Source organism: Globicephala melas, chromosome 16 (assembly GCF_963455315.2).
Source record: "Globicephala melas chromosome 16, mGloMel1.2, whole genome shotgun sequence".
In the NCBI taxonomy this organism is placed as follows: domain Eukaryota; kingdom Metazoa; phylum Chordata; class Mammalia; order Artiodactyla; family Delphinidae; genus Globicephala; species Globicephala melas.
In genome coordinates this window covers 678,542-701,938 of record NC_083329.1, presented here as the reverse complement: position 1 = coordinate 701,938, position 23,397 = coordinate 678,542, and the positions used below count along the sequence as shown (strand labels likewise).

At 57.3% G+C, this 23,397-nt stretch overlaps 1 protein-coding gene across 3 annotated transcripts in view; it reads left to right on the top strand.

Annotated features, from left to right (window-relative positions):
* Positions 1-23,397, top strand: part of INPP5A (inositol polyphosphate-5-phosphatase A) — a 179,590-nt gene that overhangs the window by 108,950 nt on the left and 47,243 nt on the right. For all 3 annotated transcript variants that reach the window (XM_060285981.1, XM_030832149.2, XM_060285980.1), the window contains exons 5-7: positions 9,224-9,287; positions 16,940-17,043; positions 22,850-22,902. In XM_060285981.1, the coding sequence (XP_060141964.1) occupies positions 9,224-9,287; positions 16,940-17,043; positions 22,850-22,902 (221 nt within the window). The remainder of the gene's footprint in view (positions 1-9,223; positions 9,288-16,939; positions 17,044-22,849; positions 22,903-23,397) is intronic.

Here is a 23,397-nt window from a genome sequence, read left to right as displayed (position 1 = left end):
ACCCCAGGAGGAAAGCAGAGGCCGGAGGACCGAGAGCGGTGGGCACGTGCGGGGCGGACGTGGGGGGAGGATCGCCTGCAGTGTAGACGCGGGGTTGAAACCCACCAGCACCGGCACGAGCAGGCGGTGGTGTCAGTGGAATCAGTGTCCACAGGGCTCTGCCACGTTGAGAAAGGGCTGTGAGGCTTGAGCGGCTGGGGTCCCTGCGAGCCATGCCCTTTGCAGATGCTGCTGTTTTAGCATTTCTGTGGGCTCAGGACTGGGTTAAATTATTTGAAACAGAAGTAGGTGGCAGTTTCCCAATATAATTGAAGTTTAAAAATCAATTAAACCTTTCAGTAGCATTTTATATTCCCAGGCTTTTCTGATGGCAGAGGGTAGTTTGTAAGCGGCGTGCGTCCGCGTTGGCTGCTCTTAAATGCGTTTTACTTTACTTAATCCTACGTCCATGATGCTCATAGCCTGTTTCTCCAGAACATTCGGAGGAATGAGACTGTAATTGAAAAGCTAATGATTTTTCGAAGACAAAAACTGAGAGTCAGAGCTGTTTTAATAATTAGGATGCAAACGCTCTACATAATTTAAATGGCATAAAGTTGATTGATTTACTTGGTAAAATCGTTTAGACGTGGAAGTATGACAACAAATTTCATAATTAAAACTGTTGTTATTTTAAGTCTGGTATTTTTCTTTGCTCGTTATCAAAACTTTCCATTTGCAAAGGTATTATTATTGAAAAGAACGTTCATACCGCAAAGGAATCTCATCTGGGGACGAAAAACTTAGGTGATGTGCAGTTAAAGACGCTTTGCGGGTGCTTGCTGAGGGGCTCGGGGTCTGCGGCCTTTCTCACCTTGCCTTGGAGGCTGATGGGCCCACAGCGTGAATTCTGTTTCCCACCTGCTGTCAGGCGTCAGCTCCTGGAACTTGTTAATCAGGCCAAGTCAGTAGCATTTCCCTTTTGAAAAGGAAGGTCCAAGGTACTGCCTTGAACAAAAGCGAGTGATTCCGCGGGGGGAGGAGGGTGTCGGGTCGTGGACAGGGGCATCTGAGAGCGTCTCCCAGGTGCTGGGTGGGTCCGGGGCCCCCACGAGTCCCTGCCCTCGGGGAGCAGCAGCTGCCTGGGATCCTCGGCTGTGGGATCCTGCCACAATTTCTTCCACATCACCACTGCCCCGAGCCGTGGGATCCGGGCTCGGTGCCCAGCCCCGGGCACTCAGTGTGCCGGCGGGTCAGGCCCCGTGGCCATGCCCCCTCAAGACCACCCCCAGGACACCTCCTGCCCTTGTCCTGTCCTCTTCCCTGACTGTGCCTGGCCCCCGCTGACCATTCCTGGTCCCCACTGACCCCCTGTTCTCATGACTTCCCTCTGTCCCTGCTGACCCCCCAGTGTGCTTACTGACCTCTCCGTGTCCCCGCTGACCTTCCCATGTCCCCGCTGACCCGCCGTGTCCCTGCTGATGGCCCCCTGTCCCCTGCCCTTTGCACTGGCTCTTGTCCGTCCTGGGGGGCTCTCCACACACCAAGCACCCCATTGACATCTGGGCCCAAACGTCTGTCCTGGACTCCGGGCCTGATGTCCCCCTGAGGTGTGTCTTAGGGCCACTTCAGCCCCAGCTTGTCTAGAGCTGGACGCCTTCCCTCCCGAACCCTCCCCGTCCCAGGCGATGGCAGAGCCCACCTCCAGCTGTCTGGGCAGCGCCCCGGCTCCACCTGTTCTGTCAGGATGTCCTGGGGATGGCGCCCCCCGCTCAGAAGCTGACCGTCCCTCCGAGGCCCCCGTCACCGCCCCACGGCCCGCACCGCCCTCGGGCTCTCAGGCCAGACTTCGCGCTGCCTGAGTGCGGCTCGATATGGTGCGGACGGTTTGTGGGGTGCGTGGGTTCTCTGGGAGGGCTGTCCTGGGCCCAAGGTCGCCGTGCGCAGGTTGGGGTGGGACCAGCGTCCTTGCAGCGCGGGGCCATGGCGATGCGCCCTCCCCGCAGCCCGCCCGCGAGGCCGTCTGGTGACACGCCAGCCCTCTTCACGCGGCGACTGGAAAAGGTTAGCAGCATGTCACCCTGGTAGGGTTTGTCGCGGGCCAGGGGACGCTGAGTGGCCGTCGCCGCGGTTTGCCCCCCGTCAGGACAGCAGTGCTGGCACTGGGTACTGGGCAGCCCAACGGGGGACAGCACAGCCAGGCTGTGACGGGGCCCAGCGCCCGGGGGCACAGCATGCCAGCCGCTCTGGTGCACGCTTTGTAAAATGCTTTTTAATTCAGCAACGGAATATCATTAACTTCGTAAGTGGATGAATACAGTGGACAACCGATTTGATTAACTTCAGATGCCGCAGTCGGCGGGCGACCAAATGACATTACGCACGTCCCTGGCGCAGGCGGGCTGCCTGGACTGGGGCTGCAGGGTCAGCGGGGGTCCGGGGGCGTCCTTCCGCGTTTAGCCCACAGGCTGACGTGGAGAGTCAGTCAGCTCCTGTTTGAGGTCGCAGAGCTGCTCGGAGAAGCAGCAACACCTCAACGCAGCGTCCCCGCGGCCGCCTGCTGGTGACGTGGGCTGACGCGTCCAGTCGTGCCGCCTTGTCCAGTTAGGCTGCCCGTCCGAGAGTTTATTATACGGCGAAGATCAATGAAGCTCTGCATTGATGGAAGCAGGAGCCTTGTTTCATTTATCCTTGTTTATAATCTAATGAATGTTATCGTAACTTTGCTTTGATTTATTACTCCATCTATTAAATTGTTTTAAGCCCGGAGTCTTGGGGCTTCACTCCTGTGAAGCGGTTGTTCCCCTTATTGGTGAAAGTGCCTTATTCTTTGCAGTCAGGCTCAGCTTCATGGAGGCGCTGGAGGCTGCATTAAGTTGTCCTTTGAACTCTGCGCGTTGGCTCCAGAGCCGTGGACCTGTCTCTCATCGGGGTGTCCTGCGCCTCTGCGACTCTCTCGCCTGACCGGTGGATTCGTGCCACGTGCCAGGCCTTGTGCGGGGGACTCAGAGGTGACCGGACCACCCTCAAGGAGCTCCCTCCACTCCCGGTAAAGAAGGGAATAAGCACACAGCCAGAGTGGGCAGCACTGCAGAAAGACAGGGCTCTGTGGGGCTGCAGTCCGGGAGGGCTGCTCAGAGGAGGCAGCATTTCCATGGAAACCTGCGGCCTCAGGGCTCTATTCCCATGGAAACCTGTGGCCTCAGGCTCTCGTGAGAAGAAGCTGGCACAGCAAGTAATGCCTTGATGACGGCAGAACTTGGCCATCTCCAGGCCTGGGAGGGCCAGTGTGGCCAGAGCTTTGTGAGCTGGGTGGGCTTGTCGTGAGGAAGGGTGACTGGAGAGCAGAGGAGCACAGGGCCAGACTCCTGGTGGCCCTGGCAGCAGGTGGGGGAGAGGCGGGGAAGCAGTGGAGGAAACGAGGGTCCCACCTGGTGTGGGGCAGGGGAGGTTAGAGACACGTTTCTGTAACCGCGGAGTGGACGTTTGGGGCGGACGTGGTGGTGGAGAAGCAGCGGGAGGTGTCCAGAGAGAACGAGGTTTTCAGTGGGAGCAGGAGGGGGACCGGCGCCGTAATGTCTGAATCGGAGAGGCTGGACTCTTGCGGGAAGTCGCGTGAGGACTGAGTGCCCTGCACCTGAGGCTGGCCTCCGGGGCAGGCGCTGCAGGGTGAGCTGATGGCTGCTGCCACGTGGAGCTGGGGAAGAGACCCCGGGGAGGCCGAGAGTGGTGTCCTGACACCCAAAAGGAAGGCCCGTGCAGGAGGACGGGTCGGTGACAGGAGGACAGGTCCCATGTTGCTGGGAAGCTCAGGGTCCCAGAAGGTCTCCTGTGGGTTTGCAGCTGGGCCGGCGCGAAGACCTGGCTTAGCGATTTCACCGGGTGGTGAGGACAGAGACCAGGTTGGGAACAGGCAACACCCTGGACACGGCACAGCAGACAGAATCCAGCGAGGTGTGAACATGGGCATCGTGATCAAGCCAGGCCGATGCCAAGAACGCAAGACTGGCTTAACATTTTAAAGTCTCTTGAAGCAACTGGCTGCTTTACCGTCCAGAAGCCAGACCTCAATGTGGTTAAAGATATGTCATGTTTATGGGCAGGAAGACTGAGTAGTATCACCAAGACGTCAGCTGTCCCCGAGTCGATCTGTGTGTGTGATCCTAACTCCAGCAGGATGTTTCGGGTGTAATCTGGCCGTTGTTCTGGAGTTTTATATGCAAGTATAAAGGGCCCCAAATCACAGAAGCAATTGTGAAGAAAAGCAAAACGGGGCATTTATTTATGCTACTAAATATCAAGACTTATTATAAAGCTAAACTAGGAAAAAGTGCTGTTAGAAATAGACCAATGGAACAGAACCGAGAGCCCAGAGAACAGATCCCCAAACGGATGGAGATGTGGTAAATGAGTCGTCACATACGTAAAGGGGAAACCGGACAGTGTGGAATTCCATGTGGAATGAAGTAACGCTAGATCTCACCTTGCGCCATACCCACGAGTAAGTCCCTGTTATTGTAAAAACCTAAATGGGAAAGAAACAGCCTTACACGTTCTACATGGAATATTGAGACTCATTGTGGGATCAGACGAGGGAACTGTTTCCAAACAAGACATAAAAGCGAAACCATAAAGGACTATGTCGGCTACTTTGACTACCTTAAAAATAAAGGCTTTCATTTCATGGAAGATACCATAAAAAACTGACTAGGTAAGCCACAAGGAGTGGGGGAATTCTCTGTAATACCAGTAGTAGACAAGGGAAATAGAAAATAAGCAAAGGATAAGAATAAGGTGTTCACAGGAGAAACCCAAGTTTCCACTCCTCTTAAAAAGAGGTGCTCAGCTGCACGAGTCTAAGGAAAATGCAAATAAGATGACAGTGATGTGTAATTTCACCCCAGTCGGCTGGCAGAGATCCAGGTGTGCCGGCACCAGGTCCTGGCGAGGGTGTGGGGCAGCAGGCACTGCTGGGCGCCGTGTAGAAACCTGTGTGGAAGATGCCCATCCACCGTGACCCAGAACCCCCAGCCGCATGTCACGTACACGTACATGCACATTTAATGCACGCGGGTGTGTATCTCTCCCATGTGCTCAAGGACACTGTGCAATGTTCGTTTTAGTATTCGTTCTAATAGTGAAAACTTTGGAAGCAGTCTTCATGTCCAACACCAAAACTGGATAAATAACTTTCAGTATTATTGTATATTGGATCTTATAGCATTAAAAATAAGCTAATGTGGGCTTCCCTGGTGGCGCAGTGGTTGAGAGTCCGCCTGCCGATGCAGGGGACACGGGTTCGTGCCCTGTTCCGGGAAGATCCCACATGCTGCGGAGCGGCTGGGCCCGTGAGCCATGGCCGCTGGGCCTGTGCGTCCGGAGCCTGTGCTCCGCAATGGGAGAGGCCACAACAGTGAGAGGCCCGTGTATCGCAAAAAAAAAAAAAAAAAAAAAAAAAAAAAAAAAAAATAAGCTAATGTTACATGTTGCAACATCAAACGTTTCTCAAATAGAACTTTGAATGGAAAATAAAACAAGTTCCTTAGCCAAAGCAATGTTGAGGAAAAGAAATGGAGCTGGAGGGCTCAGACTCCCTGGCTTAAGCCTGTACTACAAAGCTACAGTCATCAAAACAAGTTCCTGAGGAGGGAGTGGGTGCGACGGCGCAGATAAAGTTGGTGAAGGCTCTGAGCCCTTCCAGGGGTGCCCTTGACCTTGGTCACCGACACTGAGGATGGCAGCCACCTCTGGGGGGACAGTTGCGTTGGGAGTGTCCAGCACAGCGGACGCCTTGGAATCCCCCACACAACCTAAGGCCTTTCTAGAGCAGTTGCTTCGTGCCCTGCTCCCCCATAACCCCCATGCTGACTTCTGTGCCGATCTCTTTATTCCTTCGTTCTGTTTAAACGCACTCTTTTGATCGTGTCTGTTACCTGGGCGCCACGCCCTGTGAGGGTGCAGGAGCTTCCGTCTCTCAACATCGCGAAGCCCCTGTGTGGTTTTCGGCGTGGTTTGCTTGTTCTCCTTGCTGTGCAGCGCTCCACTGCAGGGCTGGAGCACGAGTGTGTCTTCACCTTGTTAGGCATTTGGCCGCTGGGTCTGTTGGTGTTTCTGGCAGCGCCGCCTGCCTTCCCGTGCGTGTGTCCTGAGAGCCCCGGCTTCCGAGAGAGAGCTCTGTGTGTGTGTTTATGCACGGCTTCCCCTGGATGTAAACTCGCTGTGAGGCCGTGGAGCTGTGCGTCTCCCCATGGCTGTGTGCTCAGAACTTGCAGGTCCCCCATGTTATGAGGGCTGGGTCCCCATCACAGCCACATCCCATCACTCCCCATGGCTGGGTCCCCATCACAGCCTCTCGTGTCCTGAACTTTGTTCTCCGAGGGTGGAGATGTTTGCGTCTGATCCTGTTGGAATGTCAGTGCTGAGCTGAGCACAGCTGCTTCCCTGACGCCACAGCGCGTGTGCACACGCAGGGCCGTACCTCCTTTGGGGGCCCTGTGTCCACGGGGCGCTGTCTGCTCCCCAGGATGGAGCAGGTGACATGTCAGGGGTTCATCATAACCTCCAAACCAAGGGGCCTTTCCAGCCGTGAGTCATCCACGCCCATCGATGCTAACGCAGAGCAGCTCCCGATCTGTGGTTGCTGCAGGCTTGAGCATTAGTTATCAGCTGTGTCTTAGGAAGTTTTTATCGTCTTCTCAGATGCATTTATTTTATTTTTTAAAAAAATGACATGTTGAAAATGCTTTATCCGTAGAAACAGTGTAATGCAGTGCCTTCCGGGAGGAGCTGTGTTGCATTTAAAGGCAGGTGGCCTTCCCGATGGGCAGATTCCCTGGCCCTAGGCTGTGTGTGACCCCCTGGCTCGCCCTCTCCTGTCCTAGAATGCAGCAGCTGGCTTCTCGGGGAGCCCCCTGCCTGGGGGATGGCGGTGGGAGTTCCCTGGGACTTGGAGGAGGGAAGCTCCCTTCTGCAGGCGCCCTGGGAGCTGAGACCCGGCCTTCTTGTTCCCACGGTGCCCTCAGGGGCACTGTTAGCGCCTTGGGGTCGTGTGCGAGAAGCACGTGTATGGTTTCCTCTTTCATTGCATCCGGAGAAGAACATTTCGCCCCTGTGCCCCTTCCTGCTCAGTCGATTTGACTTGAGGGTTCGGAACTGTCTGAAAGCCAACTGGACGTGGGGGCCGAGGGCTAACCTGTACCTGGGCCGCTAACATCGGCGCAGAAATGATCGGTTAATGAATGTCTGATCCGTTTGCAAATAGAAGGTGGAGGGGTGTTTCCAAGCAGTAGCTTTTGCCGGTGAGTCCCTGGCCCGCAGCGGGTGGGCAGCGGCTCCGTCCGTGGTGCCCTTCGCAAATCCACACTTCGCCGACGTCTGCGGATGCGTGGCTTCCTGTCCAGCGTGGGGGACATCTGCCTACGGCCCCATCCCGTGCCCTGGCTCTGTGTATCTGCAGAGCGGCCTGCAGCTTTCAGAGCTCAGCTCCCGCAGGCGAACGAGCGCCCAGGTGTGGCCTGTGGTCCCGTCAGCCGTTAGCCAACCTGCTCCAGGCAGGGGACTGGCTTCGCAGCACTGCAGACCCTCGAGGATCCAGTGGAGCCGGGCAGGTGGGACCAGGAGCCACACGGGCCGGATCCGGTCCACACCCAGCACCCCTTCAGAGCCCTGTCGCGAGAACTCTGGCCTTGGGTCCCCGTAGCCGCGGGGTGAGGCCATCCTGCTGCCAGAGGTCAGGGCGCCCGCCCTGTGTCTGCTGCTCTGGGGACACAGGAGCGGCTGGACTGCATTTCGCTAATGGAGAATTAATAAGCACTCTTGACAGTCAGGTTTATAAATATGTAAGAAGTATTTTAATTGTTTCTAGCAAAACAGGCAAGGAGTCAATACTCTGAGACATGACGAACACACTGCTGACAGGTGCGGGGTCAGAGGACCCGCGAGCCGGCGTCCCGTCGCCAGGCTGCTTCCCGCCACCTGTCCTCACAGCCTGTGACAAATGGGCCCTGAACTGTATGGATGGAGTCGGTCAGACGTTGAAAAAGTTGAGTTGAACTTTGACTTGAAATATTCATTAGAGCTAATTATGGATTTTCTGACTCTGTGAGTTACAGCTCTGCACCTGCCTTGGCAATTGATTTTCCATTTATTTACTGTAAACTTCTTAATATCACGTTAGCTTTATCACATCCAATGAGGCAATAGTTCAAATCTTGGCAATTGCGTTATTTACTTACGCATTTCCTGAGTGCTTTCTTTACCCAAGCAAACGGGAAGACATCCGTTCGCTCGTGGGTGTGGTCCTGCAGCTTTCCAGGGTCCAGTACTGCCCACGTCCCTCTTCTTGGAGGGGCCTTGACTGTCCGCGGTCAGAACAGAGAGCGGAGGCTGGTTCTCGGGTGTGTGCGCCAAGGTGCCCAGATCCTCTCAGAGAGGATTCGGGGCAGAGACCCGATGGGTGAGCCTGGCAAGCAGCGTGTGCACTCCGTTTACTTTGTGCCTGCGCCGTGGGGAGCCTGTCGGCACTGACCACATGCCTGAGTCCCCGTCACACACATGGATACACACGAAAAAGATGTGTAACTACACACGCGCACACACACACCCGGTTAAGTATGAATCCCAGGTAAACAAGTGACTTTTGGCGCCAGATGCCCCATCCCCACCGCAGCCCGGTCCCTGCACTTTGGCCTTTTCCTGAGGGGGGCGAGCAGGGCCGACTCATCGCCCAGAGCAGCTCCTGGCACCGGCGGGCGCTCCGTGGCTGCTTGGGCTGTCGATCGTGGATGGGCAGGGCCGGTGGCTCCGGAGGCTCTGAGGTCGCAGCTCAGTCCTGAAGGATGAGCAGGGATTGGACCGGGCAGCGGGCGGCTGGCCCGCCGAGGGGCAGGGGGAGCCACGGCGAGGCTGTGCTGCCCGGAACGGAGCCGTGTCCTCACTCAGGAGCCATCCACTCTGCCCCGACCCTCGCCCTCTGCTCCACTGGACCCTGCAGCAGACGGGAGGCGGCAGGGGGCGGGGCGGGTGCGTCCACAGGGGAGATGCCTACTCGGGGTTGGCTAGGGCCGGCGCTCCTGGCGTCCTGGGTCGGGGAGTGCCTGCGGCTGACTGCTGAGTTTGGGGGCTGTGATTGGGCTGCAGTGGGCGGAACTCTTTTTCTCACCACAGAGCTTCTTAGTCACCGCTCAGGACTGCTTTAGGAACGCTCCCGTGCTGGCCTCACTCCATTTCTCTGTTTGCTCTACAGGCACTAGGAAGCTTTTACTTTCTTCACGAATCCTTAAAAAACATCTCCCAGTTTGACTTTAAAGGTAAGACTCCATGTGTGCTCTGCTGTCTTCTGGGATTCTCCATCTTGGTGGACCCCCGACCCCCTGCCCGCTAGTCTGGCTTCTCCTGGTCCCTCCCACCCAGTGTTCCTGCGAGAGCACCGCATGGTCTGGGTCTGATCGAGGGGTTTGCGCAGTCACTAAGCAGGGAATCGTGAGGACACCTGCTTTCTGGCTTCTCTGAGGCCGAGGTGGCCGGCCTGTGCTGGGCGGCTTCCCCCTCCCTGTCCCGCCCCGCCCGCGGCCGTCCCAGCCCGTTCCCGCACCTCTGCCACCCCTCACGGCTCTGGCGGGTGACTCTAGCTTTCCTATAATACAGTCAAGAGGAGAGGGAAGTGTTTTGTGTCTGTGTACCTGTCGAACGTGAGAAAGTAAAAAAAATGAAAAACACAACTGGAGGGTAGCATATTTCAGAAGAAAATGGGCGAGAGCATATGTTTGTGGCAGAGCTAGAAAATGTAGCCCCGTGTTTAGTGGGTGAACGCTGTGTGTCTGTACTGAGAAGAGTCACCTAAGATGCTCATGACACGAGGGCGTGTGAGTCTGTCCCCGATCTGAGGAGTTGCCGTCCCTGCTCCATTCAGTCTGCGGGATGCGTGTGCATTTATCTTCCACGCAGGGTTGTCTCTTCATGTTACATGTGAACCCGTCTGAGCTCCACTTGGGCTGTTGAGCCAGGTCGCATTAATCTGAGATGCCGCCCGCGGTGAGGTAACTGTGGGAGCGGCTGATTGTGTCGGTTTGTTCAGGTTCATTGCCACCGCTCACTCGGGAGACGGCTCGCACTCTCCAGGTTGGGAAGCAGTGATTCCATCAGCGTTGAGAACAGGGTCCCAGCCAGCAGGTGATGTTCGCCGGCCCTGTAGCCTGAGCTTTCTCTGCTCTCGAGACGCAGCGTCTGCCTTTCCTGCCGAGGAGCTTGGAGTGGCCCGGCAGACCTGGCGAGAGCCGGGGCCGGGGCCGCTCTTCCCATGACCCTAGCAGACACTGGACGTCAAGTGTCCTGTCCTCGGGCCGCGGAGCTGTGAGCAGAGGGGCTGTGCAGACACAGCGGCTCCAGACGAAGCTGAAACAGAACGGCTTGCACTTCTAATAAACCTGCACCTCAGGCTCCACAGGTGCCACGTCTGCTGAACTTTTCCTTCTTCCAAGTAACCATGTGCAGACATATTTTATTACTAAATCAAACTCGTCCGAAAGTACCTGGCTAGCACACAGTTTATTTACAGCTGTACCTTCGATGTACATTTATTTGACTCTAGCAAAACCTCCATGCTGCCAGTGACAAGAACCATTATAAGACGGGCAGCGGCTGTGCCCTGAGCAGGCGAACCTGGCGGGAGGCTGTGTCGAGTCTGAAGACACCCCGGGGCGTGGCGTGGCAGGTGTTGCTGCCGACAGATCCCCAGCGCGGGCGAGGCCGGGGTCTCAGGCAGGCGTGGGCCGCCGGCCCCCGCTCCACAGCCCCGGCTCTTTGAGGCTCGCACTTCTGCCTGGAATTGAACTACAGCAAAAGCAATCCAGGTTTGTGAAGTTTGAATCAACTTTTGAAAAGAAACAGCCTGAATTTTAACAAATGTGTTCCTACTTAGAAACTTGAGCTGAAAAGGGATGAAAGGGACTCCAGTGTCTGGTGCAGCACGTGATGAGCTTGCAAGCTGTCACTCAATCCTCAGGAGAGACAATCCAAACAAGCTGAAAATGGGTGATTCTTCTTAGGTCCCTCAGAGGAGCAAGGTCACAGGGCAAACTGCTGCCCCCCAAACCGGGGAGACAGACAGACGGGCCCAGAGAGTCAGAGCCCACTGAGCAGAGAACACCGCACGGTCAGGACGCTGAGACAGGCCGAGCCTGGGCAGCTGGCGGGGGACGCGCACCCAGGCTCAGGGCCTACGCTGTCGCGGGCTTTACCTCCTGGAAGCTAACCAGGTTCTCACGCCGAAGATGAAAGAAAAATCCCCAGACCTTTCTGGCAGGGGAGGGGAGAGTAGCTGTTGTGAAGTGTGCCCAGACAGCTCTGTTCTTCTTAAAGGCCTGCCCGCAGGGAAACCCTGAGCCCAGCCACTGGGGTCTGATCAGGGCCTAACCCACGGGGGAGGGAGATAGCCGATTGCACCTCCTCTAGCCTTCCTGTGCAACCTGAGAAAACAAGAAGAGCAAATGAAGTCCAAAATAAGCAGAAGAAAGGAAATAATAAAATTGGAGCCTATACGTCAGTGAAGTTGCACAGAGACACTCACGAGAGAAAAGCAAAGAAGCCAAAAGCTAGTGCTTTGAAAAGATCAATAAACTTGGTAAACCTTTAGCCAGGCTAACCAAGAAAAAAAGAAGACACAAATGACTAGTATTAGAAATGAGAAAGGGGTCATCAGTACTGATCCTGTGGACATTAAAAGGATGATAAAGGTATATTGTGAACAAGTCTATGCCTATAGATTTGATCACTTAGATGGCCCACTTCTTTGAAAGATACGATCCACCAAAACTCATTCAAGGAGGACTAGATAGTATGCATGGGCCTTTGTCTATTAAAAGGGATTCAATCAATAAGTAATAACCTTCTAAAAACCATCAGGCCCGATGGTTTCCCTGGTGAATTCCACCAAACATTTAAGGAAGAAATTATACCAATTCTCTACAATCTTGCCCAGAAAATAAAGGCAGAGGGAAAACTTCCTAATTCATTCTATGAGGCCAGCCTTACCCTAGTAACAAAACTAGATAAAGGTATTACAAAAAAGGAAGACTATAGGCTCATGAACAGAAAATGCAAATTTTTCAATATAATATTAGCAACTCAAAACTAACAATGTATAAGAAAATTATACACTATGACCAATTCAGATTTATCCCAGGTATGCAAGCCCGATTCAGCATCCAAAAAATCAATTAATGTAATCCGTCACATCAGTAGGCTGAGGACGAAAATCACACGATTATATCAATAGATGTAGAAAAAGCATTTGATAAAATCCAACACCCATTTATAATAAAGCTCTCAGCAAACTAGGAATAGAGGAGATCTTCCTCAACTCAATAGAGAATATCTACAGAGATTCTCCACTAACATCAGAATCAATGGTGAGAAACTAAGGTCAGTAACAAGGCAGGGATGGCCACTCTCACCATTTCTCCTCAACATCATACTGGAAATCTTGGCTAATACAATAAGACAAAAAAAAAAAAAAGGAAATTAAAGACTTATTGATGGGAAGGGGCTGTCTTAATTCTTAGGTGACCTGTTTACATAGAAAATCCCAAGGAACCACCACCACCAACAGTAGCAACAAAAACTGGTACCAGTAAGCAAGGTTGCAGGATATGAGGTTAATAATCATACGTCAGTGGCTTTCCTCGATACCAGCATTGAACAGGTAGAATTTGAAATTAAAAACACAATATCATTTACCTTAGCACACATATAAAAAGAAGTACTTAGGAATAAATCTGACAAAATACGTATAATATCTACATGAGGAAGACTACAGAATCTGATTGAAGGAATCAAAAAAGACCCAAAGAAGTGGAGAGATAGTTCATGTTCATGGATAGGAAGCCTCAGTATTGTCAAGTTCTTCCCAACTTGATCCATAGATTCAACACAAGCTCATTCAAAATCCCAGCAAGTTATTCTGTGGATACTGACCAACTGATTTCTAAAGTTTATGTGGAGGCAAAAGACCCAGAAGAGCCAACACAATATTGAAGAAGAAGAACAAAGTCGGAGAACTGACAGTACCCAACATCGAGACTTTCTATAAAGTTACAGCAATCAAGACGGTGTGGTGTTGGTGAAAGAAGAGTCAGATAGATCAATGGCACAGAAGACAGAGCCCAGAAATGGACCCACACAAATACAGTCCATTGATCTTTGACACACGAGCAAAGGAAACAAAACAGAGCAAAGAGACTCTTCTCAACAAGTGGTGCTGGAACCTGCCGGACATCCACACACACAAAAAGGAATCTAGTCACAGACCTTACACCTTCACAAAAACTTAAAATGGATCATAGACCTAAATGTAAAATGTGAAACTGTAAAACTCCTAGATGATAACATAGGAGAAAATGTAGGTGAATCTTGGGTTCAGTGATGACTTTTTAGATGCAACACCAAAAGCATGATCCATGAAAGAAATAATTTTAAGTTGGACTTTACTAAAGTGAAAAACTTACATTCTGCAAAAGATACTGTTAAGAGAATGAGAAGACAAGCCAGAGATGGGAGAAAATATTTGCAAAAGGCACACCTGGTAAAGGACTGTTATCCAACATATACAAAGAGCTCTTAAGATTCAACAATAAGAAAGCAACCCAATTTAAGAGTGAGCTAAAGATTTGAACAGACATCTCACCCAGGAAGATATACAAATAGCAAATAAACATGATGAAAAGATATTCAACATCATATGTCACCAGGGAAATGCAAATTAAAACAACAATTAAAACCACTACACACCTATGAGAATGGCTGAAATCTGAAAACTTGACAACGCCGTGCTAGCAAGGACATGGGGCAACAGGAGCTCTCACTCACTGCTGGTGGGATGCAGAACCGTCCAGCCTCTTTGCAAGACAGGTTGGCAATTTCTTGCAAAGCTAGACATACTCTTACACATCCCTTGGCATTTACCCAAATGAGTTGAAAACTAATGTCTGCACAAAAACCTTTACAGCAATGTTTATAGCAACTTTATTCGTAATTAGCAAAAACTGGAAGTAACCAGAATATGTCCTTCACAGATGAACAAATAAACAAGCTGTGGTCCAGAGACAAGGGAATGTTATTCAGCAGTAAAACAAAGTGAGCTATCAAGATACAAAAACTCAGGGAGGAACCTTTCAGGAGGCACCTAACATGTGTGTTCCCGACGGAAAGCAGCCCACTGGAGGAGGCCGCCTGCAGTACGTGGCCAACGACTGAGGAAAGGATGGAGACAGTAGAAGCATGGCTGGTTGACAGGCGCTGGGGGAGGGAGGGACGGACAGGTGGAGCGGGGGGTTGGGGCCGTGGAAGTGCTCTGCGTGCCCCTGCAGCGGTGGATACATGGCGTCGTGCGTTTGTCGGGACCCCTAGCGCGTACGAGCCCACCAACACGAGATGCTGGGAAGCTGTTCGGGGGACGGATGGGAACTCTGCACTTGCAGCTCAGTTTCCATAATCCCCAAACTGCTCTACAAATACACGCTCATTTTTAAGAAAGAGGCCTCCTCCGCCCCACCCCCGCAGTCTCCTTCTTTTTCCTCAAGGGAACTGGGGTTTCATCTCAGCAGAGCTGCCTGCTGCTGCAGCAGCCCCTGCCCTGTCCTCATTCCCAGGAGCCTGCAGGTGGCTGACCATGCCTCAGGGCTGGTCCTGCACCTGTGCCCGCCTGGCTCACCGAGGGCTGGTGCGTCTGCCCTGTGGGCATCCATGCGTCCCGAGGATGTCCGTTTGGGGGGGCGTCCACCCCTCTGCAGCTCATGACCCGATGCCCCCAGTGGGCTGTTGGGGTGATTCAGCCTTTGCTACGAGAATTCCCATCCTGAGCAGACCTTTAGAAAGAACTTGCTTTATTCTCAGGTCCAGGCGATACTGGCGGTTAGCAAAGGGGGTAGGAAGGAGGGATAAAGAACCCCCTGCAGGGCGCCCAGACCGTGGGCCCGCGTGGCCCCAGCAGCAGCTCGGCGCCTCCCAGGGACGAGCCCGGATGTCGGGAGGAGGGGCGTCCCTAGGACCCGGCAGAGGCGGCCGCTGCCAGAGGCTGGACCTCCGCCCGGCCCTCACCCTCCTCAGAGGCCTCGTGGGGGCCCAGGGCCACCCCTCACTCCTCCTTCAGGCTCAGCTCCGCCCTGCTCCGGGGCTCCCCTGACCGCCCCCCAGGTGACACCCTGCTGTCCTCCACACTCGGGGAGTATCCACGTCCCATGTCCTAACCCACGTCCATCTCCCCGCCTCATGCCCAGGCCCACTCTGCGGGTCGTGTCTGCGTCCCATGTCCGCGTCCTCAGCTTCTGGCCAGGCCCCACGGCACTCAGTGGACGTCCTGGTGCCCACTGGTGCAGGGAGGGCCCAGGAGGGGAGTTGGAGGCCCGGGCGGGGTGGAGGGAGGAGCGAGGCGGGTGGGTGCACACAGCAGGCTGCAGCCGCCTGCCAGCCTGGCGCCCCGGGTGGTCTGTGCGGGACAGGCCTGCCGTCAGCAGGAGCGGTCAGCTGCCCCGCTCTGGGGCCGGGGTGGCCTGTCCGCCTCGCGAAGGGGAGCTGGACGCGACGTGCCGGTGACGGCAGGTGCGCCCCGCAGACAGCACTCCCCCCGCCCCCCTGCCACCCTGGTGCCGGCTGTGCGGGGTGGTTTGATAAACGCTGTCCTTCCACGGAGATGGGTGGGTGGCTACAGGAAGTGCCTCGTGTGGTTAACACTCCTGCGTCATTTCCCGCCGCAGGTGGGTGTTATGAGTGGGTCGTGGCTTCATGCCTTATTAGTTTACACTGGCCTGTGCCCACCTTCCCAGGCACCAGCCTCCTGGCTCGTGGGTTCGCCTGCGTTTCCCCCGATGGGCAAACCCGGGGGTGGGAGGGTAGCCTCAGAGCCAGCTGCACCTGTCATCTGAGGCTCGTCTCCGTGGTTTGGGAGCCAAGTCAGAGGAGCAGTGGGTACAGCGCAGCTCCGTCCTGGGGGAGGGGCCCACGTCACGTGCTGTCTGTGTGTCAGTGGGCCCGTGGGGGCCGGCAGCCCAGAGACTGCAGGCGGGGCTGCCTGTGGGACGCGGAGCAGGGCCTCCACAGACACTCTGACGGGACAGCTCGTCCTTCGTCCCAAACACCATGGATCTCCACACACCCCAGGACCCTCACCCCAGTGTCCTGGCCCGGGAGCAGGGGACAGGTGATGCTCCGGCAGCCGGTGGGGGCAGTCTGGTGACCGCCTGGGCTGGGGTCTCCCCGTGGCGGTCTCGGCAGGCCCCCCCGCTGCCTGGGCTCTCTGCCGGCATCTCGTGGGGAGGCTGACAGCCTTCCCACCCACCAGACAAGTAAGAGTTTGAGGAATAGACACATTTGTGCATTAAACTCCACGGTGGTCTCTGAAAAGGAACGATCCCAGGTCTGGGTGTGAAAGGACCAGGCCAGGCCCTGTGTGTGGGGCGTCAGCCAGATGCGGGGAGAGCCCGCGGGACACTGGACAGGGCGGGTGGCCCAGAGTGCCTGGCCTTCATCCCTTTCCCCCGTCTCACGTAAGGACTCCCCTTCCCTGGTTAGGAGTGATGTTGGCTGGATGCAAGGAGGAAATCCATGTTATTAAATGAATTCGTCTTAAGTGTGAGTGGACGGTAACTCCACGGCCCTTTTAAATGCAGTCGCACTTTGCTCAGAGGATGCCAATTAGCCCCTGTAAATCCGCAGGCCGGGAGCTTGGAGCGGGTAATGACACCCCGTGTCAGATTCCAGGTCCAGGGATGGGAATGCACGAGCCCCGGCGTCCCCGGGAGCAGCTGCCCTGCCTGGGGGCGTGGCCCTCGTCGGGTCTGCCTCCTGGGCCCTCCCTCGCCTCCACAGCACTGCCCGGGTGGGATGCGGGACCCCACGTGGCCCTGAGCTGGGGGGAGGGGGAGAAGAACTGAAGTTACCCCCGGGTCCTTCTTCTGCTCTTTCCTAGCCAAGAAGTATAAAAAAGTCACTGGTAAGGAGATCTACTCAGACACGCTGGAGAGCACGCCCATGCTGGAGAAAGAGAAGTTTCCGCAGGACTACTTCCCCGAGGTACGTCGGGGCCCCGCCGGCCACACTCGTACTAGTGCGTTTACTTTCAGGTGGGATTTAGGACGTGAAATCTTCATACTTCACAGTGGGGATCCCCCGGCTGCCGTCATGCTCCAGTATTCTGTCCTGGGAGGTTCTAAAACCCACGTGGGTTCATCTGCGTGGTCTTAGATGAGGGCTGGGAGAGCCCGTGGTGTTTACCGTTACATCAGTAGGTAAATTTTCTAATCATCGTCGTTTCCAGGCAAAGGAACCTTCCCCCAGAGAGGTAGAAAAACCATAACCTGTTCATTTGGGGCCTGGGGTGCGCCAGGGGCCTCCCAGCAAACCTCAGCGTGAGCAGGTCGATCTGGCCAGTGATGCAACCCGAACAGAGAGCTCGGGCGTGCTGGGACAGTGGCACTCGGGGGGCTCTCCCCATCCCCAGGGTGCTGAGTGAGCCCCGGGCTCTTCCCTGGCAAAGCCTTGGGTGTGGCCAGAGAGGCGCAGCTGCATACTCGGAGCCGGTGCCCCCACCCTGTGCGCTTCAGCAGAGGGAAGTGCGGGGTTACTTCTCACCCTCTGCTCAGACACAGTCAGGAAGCGTGCATGTGTTTCCTCCGGGTTTTAGTGCATTTTTGTCTAGTTATTTTTATGTAGCCGTTACGCTGCACACATAATTTTGGATTCTGGGATTTTCAGCGAATACTCTCACGACCAGCGTGTTTGGAGTCTCGTAACCTGTGTAGTCCAGGTGTTGATCCAGACTGGATCACCTTCCCTTTCGGGGCCTGTTGACTCGCAGTAGGAAGTGACCCGTGACTGAAGCATTCGGGGGTGAGACTGAGAGCCGGGCGGCCCCTCCTCACAGCTGCGTTTCCACACGGCCCCCAAAACCCCATGGGGCAGGTCTTCTTGGTCGAGGATTGCCCGCCGTGACTCTGTGGAGCCGCCCCTCCTGCGGCACTGGGAGCCGATTTCAGCAAGGCCGCAACTTTATTAACTTGCTTTATGACCCGATCCTGCAGTGGAGGAAAGGTGGCCGGTGCCTTGAGGGATGGGCCGCGTCCCCGGCCAAGGACGCGGTGTCAGGGGCCCGCCTCCCGCCCCGCCCGCCGCTGCCCCTGCCCCTGGGCACTGCTCCCCTCTGCTCTGCGTCCAAGATTGGAGGAGGGTGTGGCTAGAAGGCTCCGGAAGCTTCCGTTCTCAGCCTTCCATGAGTGCGGCCGAGCCCGTGAGTCCTGCAGTCCTCCCGGGACGTTGGCCAGTGGACATGTCCAGCAGGAGGCCGGCCCAGGGTTCCCCGGATCAGGGCGAGGGCTGAGAAGTCAGTTTCAGAGGCCATCAGTGTCGGTCTCCTGGCCCATCCCGATCCAGACTCACCCTTGCTCCCCTGCAGGCAGCATGGGAGCCGGCACTGGCCCTGGCCTGAGAGCAACCAGGGACCCCGGTGAAAACGGCGCAAGCTGTGGGGAGACCAGGGGCGGGGCCTGCAGCGCCACAGATAGGGTCTCGGCCTCTCCCCCGACGCGGGCATCTTAAGAGCGGGAGAGCCAGCTTACAGAGGCCCGCTGGGGACAGCCCTGAACGGGCCGAGGAAGAGGCTCTGGCATGTCAGCCGCTGCTCTGCAGGAGGGACCCTGACGCCCCTGCTGACGTCCAGGGTCCACGCACCTGGCAGAGAAGGCAGGGCTGCCGGGGACGGCCACGAAGCCAGCCTCGCCCAGATCAGCGCAGGGGCTGGGTGGCTGGTGGGCAGTGCTGGGCCCGGGCCTGCGTGGGGCTGGGCGGGGAGCACTTGAGGCAGCCCTTTGAGCAGTTAAGTATCTTTGCAGCTCTCCCCTTTAACTGCCACTGGAGTCCTGAGCCGCGGCAGGTGCCAAGGCGAGCCCGTGGCCTGGGACTGGCAGGCGGCAGGGATGGCAGGCGGGCCTCTGCTCTTCCCGAACCCGCCCGTTCCCTCGAGGTGCTCCCCCAGGCCGCTGCCCACCCAGGGGACGCCTGGTGCCTGGGACGGAGTTCCCACTCCGCGCCCCCCGCCAAGGACTGGGACGCACCTGGGTGACCTGGCTCGTGGTTGGACGCCCAGCGCGCGGCCCCCGTCGCCCCAGGGACTCGCTCAGCCCACAGCTGTCCCTCATCCTCTCGTCACTTGCCAATGACTCCAGAATTCGGGGTCCTCTCACTCCACCTGTGCCCTCGGAGCTGGGGTCACTGGAGGCTCCCGGCATCTGTCATCTAGGAGCTGTGCTGCTCCCGAAGAGGAGCCTTCTGTGACGGTCACCGTGTCTTCCTGGGTGGGCAGAGGGGGCCCCACTGCTTCCTCCGGAGAAGGTGCCCGGCACCTGGGCGGGAGCCTCTGCGTTCCCGGCTTGCCCGCTGCCGCCCTGGCCCTCAGGCTCTGCCCTGTGCGGGCTCCCTCCCCAGAGGCCGCGGCGTGTCTGGGGGTCTCCCCGCATTTCTCTTCCCACCAGGGCCCAGGCGGCTGTGAAGCTTGGGCTGAGGTTGACCTGTGGGTGGGGGGGGGGGGGGGCAGGTGTGGGGACCTCAGCTGTGGTTCCCACCTCCCTGCACACCCCATGTGCTTGCTGTGCCCCCCGAGGTGCTGGCCGGTGCCGGCCGGGGGGCACTGAGCCCTCCTCAGACCCAATTCCAGGCGGCCTCACTGTCATCCGCAGGCAGAGGGGGGAGTGCGTCTCTGGGCGGAGAAGGTTGGGGGGTCTCTGGGTTAGACCCCGATGTCTCGACTAGAGCGGCGTGTTGCTGGGACAAGGTGACCCCTGCCCCGGGGTGCTGGCCTTCCTGGGGGCCCCGTTCTGCTCCATGGAATTGCCCGAGTGTGTGCTCCGCTGGGTCTGATGACATATGAGTTTTCAGGGCTTGTTCATTTTCCTCTCATCTCCATAAATTAACAGAAGGAAAATCTTATTGAGAAAAACACAAATGCTTCTGATGTTTCTGTCAACTGCGTGGAATTTCTCAGGTGTAAGAAACTCCAGGACCGTTGCCGGGCTCCCGTGTCCTGCTAGGAGCCCCTGCCTGGCGTGCGTCAGGTCAGCAGGCCGCCGGGCAGGGCCGCGGTGCCCAGGAGGCTGTGCTGCGGCTGCTCCCCTCCTGCTGGGCCTGCAGTCCAGGCCTTTAGCCTTATTGGAACACGTTCTGGGGGAGGGAATTAGTTTAAGACTGATTTCTCTTTCTTTTATTACCGTCACTTAAGGGCAATCTAAACGTAATTACCATGATGGAGGCATGATGCAATTCCAAATAATTACAGCCCACTGCACATAAAACCGACAGAACTTCCCTGGTGGCTTGTGGGCGCTCTTGGCTCGACGCGAATTCCACGTGCTGCCTCTGGGGGAAGCACTCCAGGCAACGCGAGACCGTTTTGAAAAGCAGGTCTGCGTCGTCCGTCGGGGCCGAGGCATTTTATTCCTCCTGCCCGTCGTGAGAAATTGGTTGTTTCCATGCATCACAGGGACTGTTCCAAGCTCTTATGAAAGATGAATTAATTTCACTAATGCTCTGAAGCGGGCCTTTCACGGGGAGGCTGGGTGGTGATAACCTTCCCGCAGCCTCCCTTTTCTCACCGTGATTTATGCCGTCTTTTAGTAGATGAAGCCGCCTGTATTCGCCATCCATCTGCTGGTAAAGGCATCCTATTAACAGGGCATCTGAGCAGAGACTTAATATTGTCAGGTGAATGATGTGGCGGCCCCCCCACCGCCCCCGCCCAGACCCGGGCGTGACATGGTTCCCACTCCAGTGTGAGAGCCTCTCTGAGAACTGGGGTGGACACCCCGGGGCACCCCAGCCACTGCCGTCCCGTCTGCCGTCGCCTGGAGCCTTGGGTGGCTTGAGAAGGTGGCCGATGACCAGTGAGCCTGGGAGCGTGCACGGGGCTGGGAAGAGGCAGAGGAGGCCCAGCCCCGCCCGCTTGCACCCCGCCTCCGTTTGCTATGAGCACCTGCATCCGGAAGCTTCTGTGCTGGAGGCCCCAGCCTCCCTACATGTGTGCTGACCACAGGCTGCCCTGCCGGCTGCTCCCAGGGAACCGGCCCAGACCCTGGTCCCGCTTCCGGAGGCTCGCCCTGAGCCCAGGAGTCAGGCCGCCCTGTGCTGCAGCTCCTGGTTTCCGAATGTGCACGAGGGCACCAGGGTGGCGGCGCCTGCTTCCCACTCTCTGCAGGACGTGGCTGCAGACGGAAGACAAGTCGCTGGTTCTCCCGGAGAGGCTGAGGGGGGGCGGGGCGCCCTCGACAGCCGGTGTGCGTGGCGACCCCCTCCCACTCCCGCTGCGGCAGTGGGAGAAGGCGACAGACCTTCTGGTGGATTTGACCGGGCCCACGTCCAGCCTGGCTCCCCTGCGGCCTGCCCCAGCGGGTGACCACTTGCCATGTGACCTTGGGTGCGATTCTCAACCTCGAGGGCTCCTGGGTCCCGCAGGTGCTGCGCTGAACAGCGGGCTGGATTCTGAACCGGACGTGGTCAGAGAGAGGGTTAGCGAATCAGCGGTCCGGTTGAGGACGCGTCAGGAACTCAAGGCCGTGGTGACCTTGTGAGAGCAGTCTGGGCAAGGGGTGGGGTGAGGAGCCCACGGGGCGCCGAACGAACGGAGCAGAAGAGAGAGGAGCCCCTCGTGACGGCTGGCTGTCGGGGGAGTAGAAGCAAATGGGGCGGTGGCTAGGGAGGCGCGTGGAGAGCGCTTCAGCCGCCGAACTGTCTGCTCGAAGTAAAGAGATGTGTGGCTGGCCTGGGCCCCCACCTCCCTGGACACGGCCGTCAGGAGGCCGTGCTGTTCGCCGCGTCGTTCTCTGGGTCCCACGCGGCTACCGTCTCCGGGACCACGCGGTCTCCGCCCTCTGCCCCCGCCTGTCCCCACGGCACAGCCCCACATGCCCCCCGCCCGAGGACCAGCCCCTGTGCTCCGTGGACGCTTGACACGCTGCCCTGGCACGTGGGCGGAGGGTCCCGGAGAAGACACACGTTCCCTCCAGCACCCTAAAGTTTGCCACCAGGGATTCAGGAAGGTCCCCAGTGCCTCCCGCAGACTTGCAAGGGGTGCCGGGCGGAGCCCCACTCCCAAAACTGCTCAGGCCGTGAAGCTACCCTGTGCTGTGTGGCCATTTAAGTGAAAGTTGATTATGACACTGTCACACGCGGCCCCCAACACGGAACGTCCTTCGTCACAGAGCGGCTGCTGGGCAGCCCGGCTGCATCCCACCCTCCTCCCCTCCCAGCGTGAGCACGAGGGGACGTGGCGGCTGACGCTGGGCGGGGCAGGTGCCGCCCCAGCTGCGGGACAGCAGGACGGGTGGCGGCTCAGCGAGGCTTCTCCCAGCTTCTCCAGCAGAAGTTCCTTTCTTTGAGGTGGGGTTGGTGGAGCAGAAGTAGAGATGGGGTTTCTGTGTCTGTCTGCCTCCCGGGGTCCCACACGGCTCTCTCGCGGCGATGACGCCGCAGGCCCCGAGCCCGCTAGTGGCGGCCTCTCCACGCCGACCGCGCAGCTTCCTGCCGGCTCAGACGCGTCCTGTCACCCGCCAGGCCCGCCAGCTGCGTAGGAGGTCTTGCTGGCGCCGCCGCTCGGGGCCCCCTGAACTTGGCCAAGGGCGTCCTCCTGTCCACTGGGGCCCCCCATGGCCTGGCCGACTGAGCCCCTGCAGCTGGTCTGGGAGATGGTGGTGGTCGTGCCTCGTGGTCCCCTCCCTGCCCGCAGCCAGTGCGGAGCCCGTGTGGTCCCACTTTTCTCGGCGCCCCGACTGCCTGTGAGCCAGGCGTGCCCTCCTCCCCCCTCACTGCTGACAAGTGTGACCTGTTTGTTTTTCAGTGCAAGTGGTCGAGGAAAGGCTTCATCCGGACGAGGTGGTGCCTTGCGGACTGGTACGTCCACCGTGGTCCCCTGCGTCCCAGGACGCCCCCCTTCAGCACTGCGGGGGCACTTCCGTCAAAGGCTGCCCGACCCGACCCGACCCTCTACTCTTTGACCCTTTTTGTTCTGGCGACTCTGTGTGACACAGAGCGTGGTTGCCGGGCACATGACTGTGGTGTCCCAGCACTCACTCCCACCCGCCCCCCCATCCCATGGGTGCCCTGGCAGCCCCTCCCCATGGCGGTCCCCCTGCTGCTGCGTCCAGCAGCGGGTCCTGCTTCCCTGACGTGCGCTCGGCCACCTGGGGTCGGGCCCGGGGGACTGAGGCCACGGTCTGCACTGTGAGGTCCTGGGGTTGGGGTGTCTCCCTGGGGAGAGGCCCGACCTGCCGCTAGCTGACCGCTTGTTCAGGCCAAGGCTGCAGCCCATCCTCAGGAGCTGCACTCCCGTCAGGTGCCAGCGTCAGCCAGTGACCGCGGCCCCCCTGCTATTTCCACGCGGGCCCC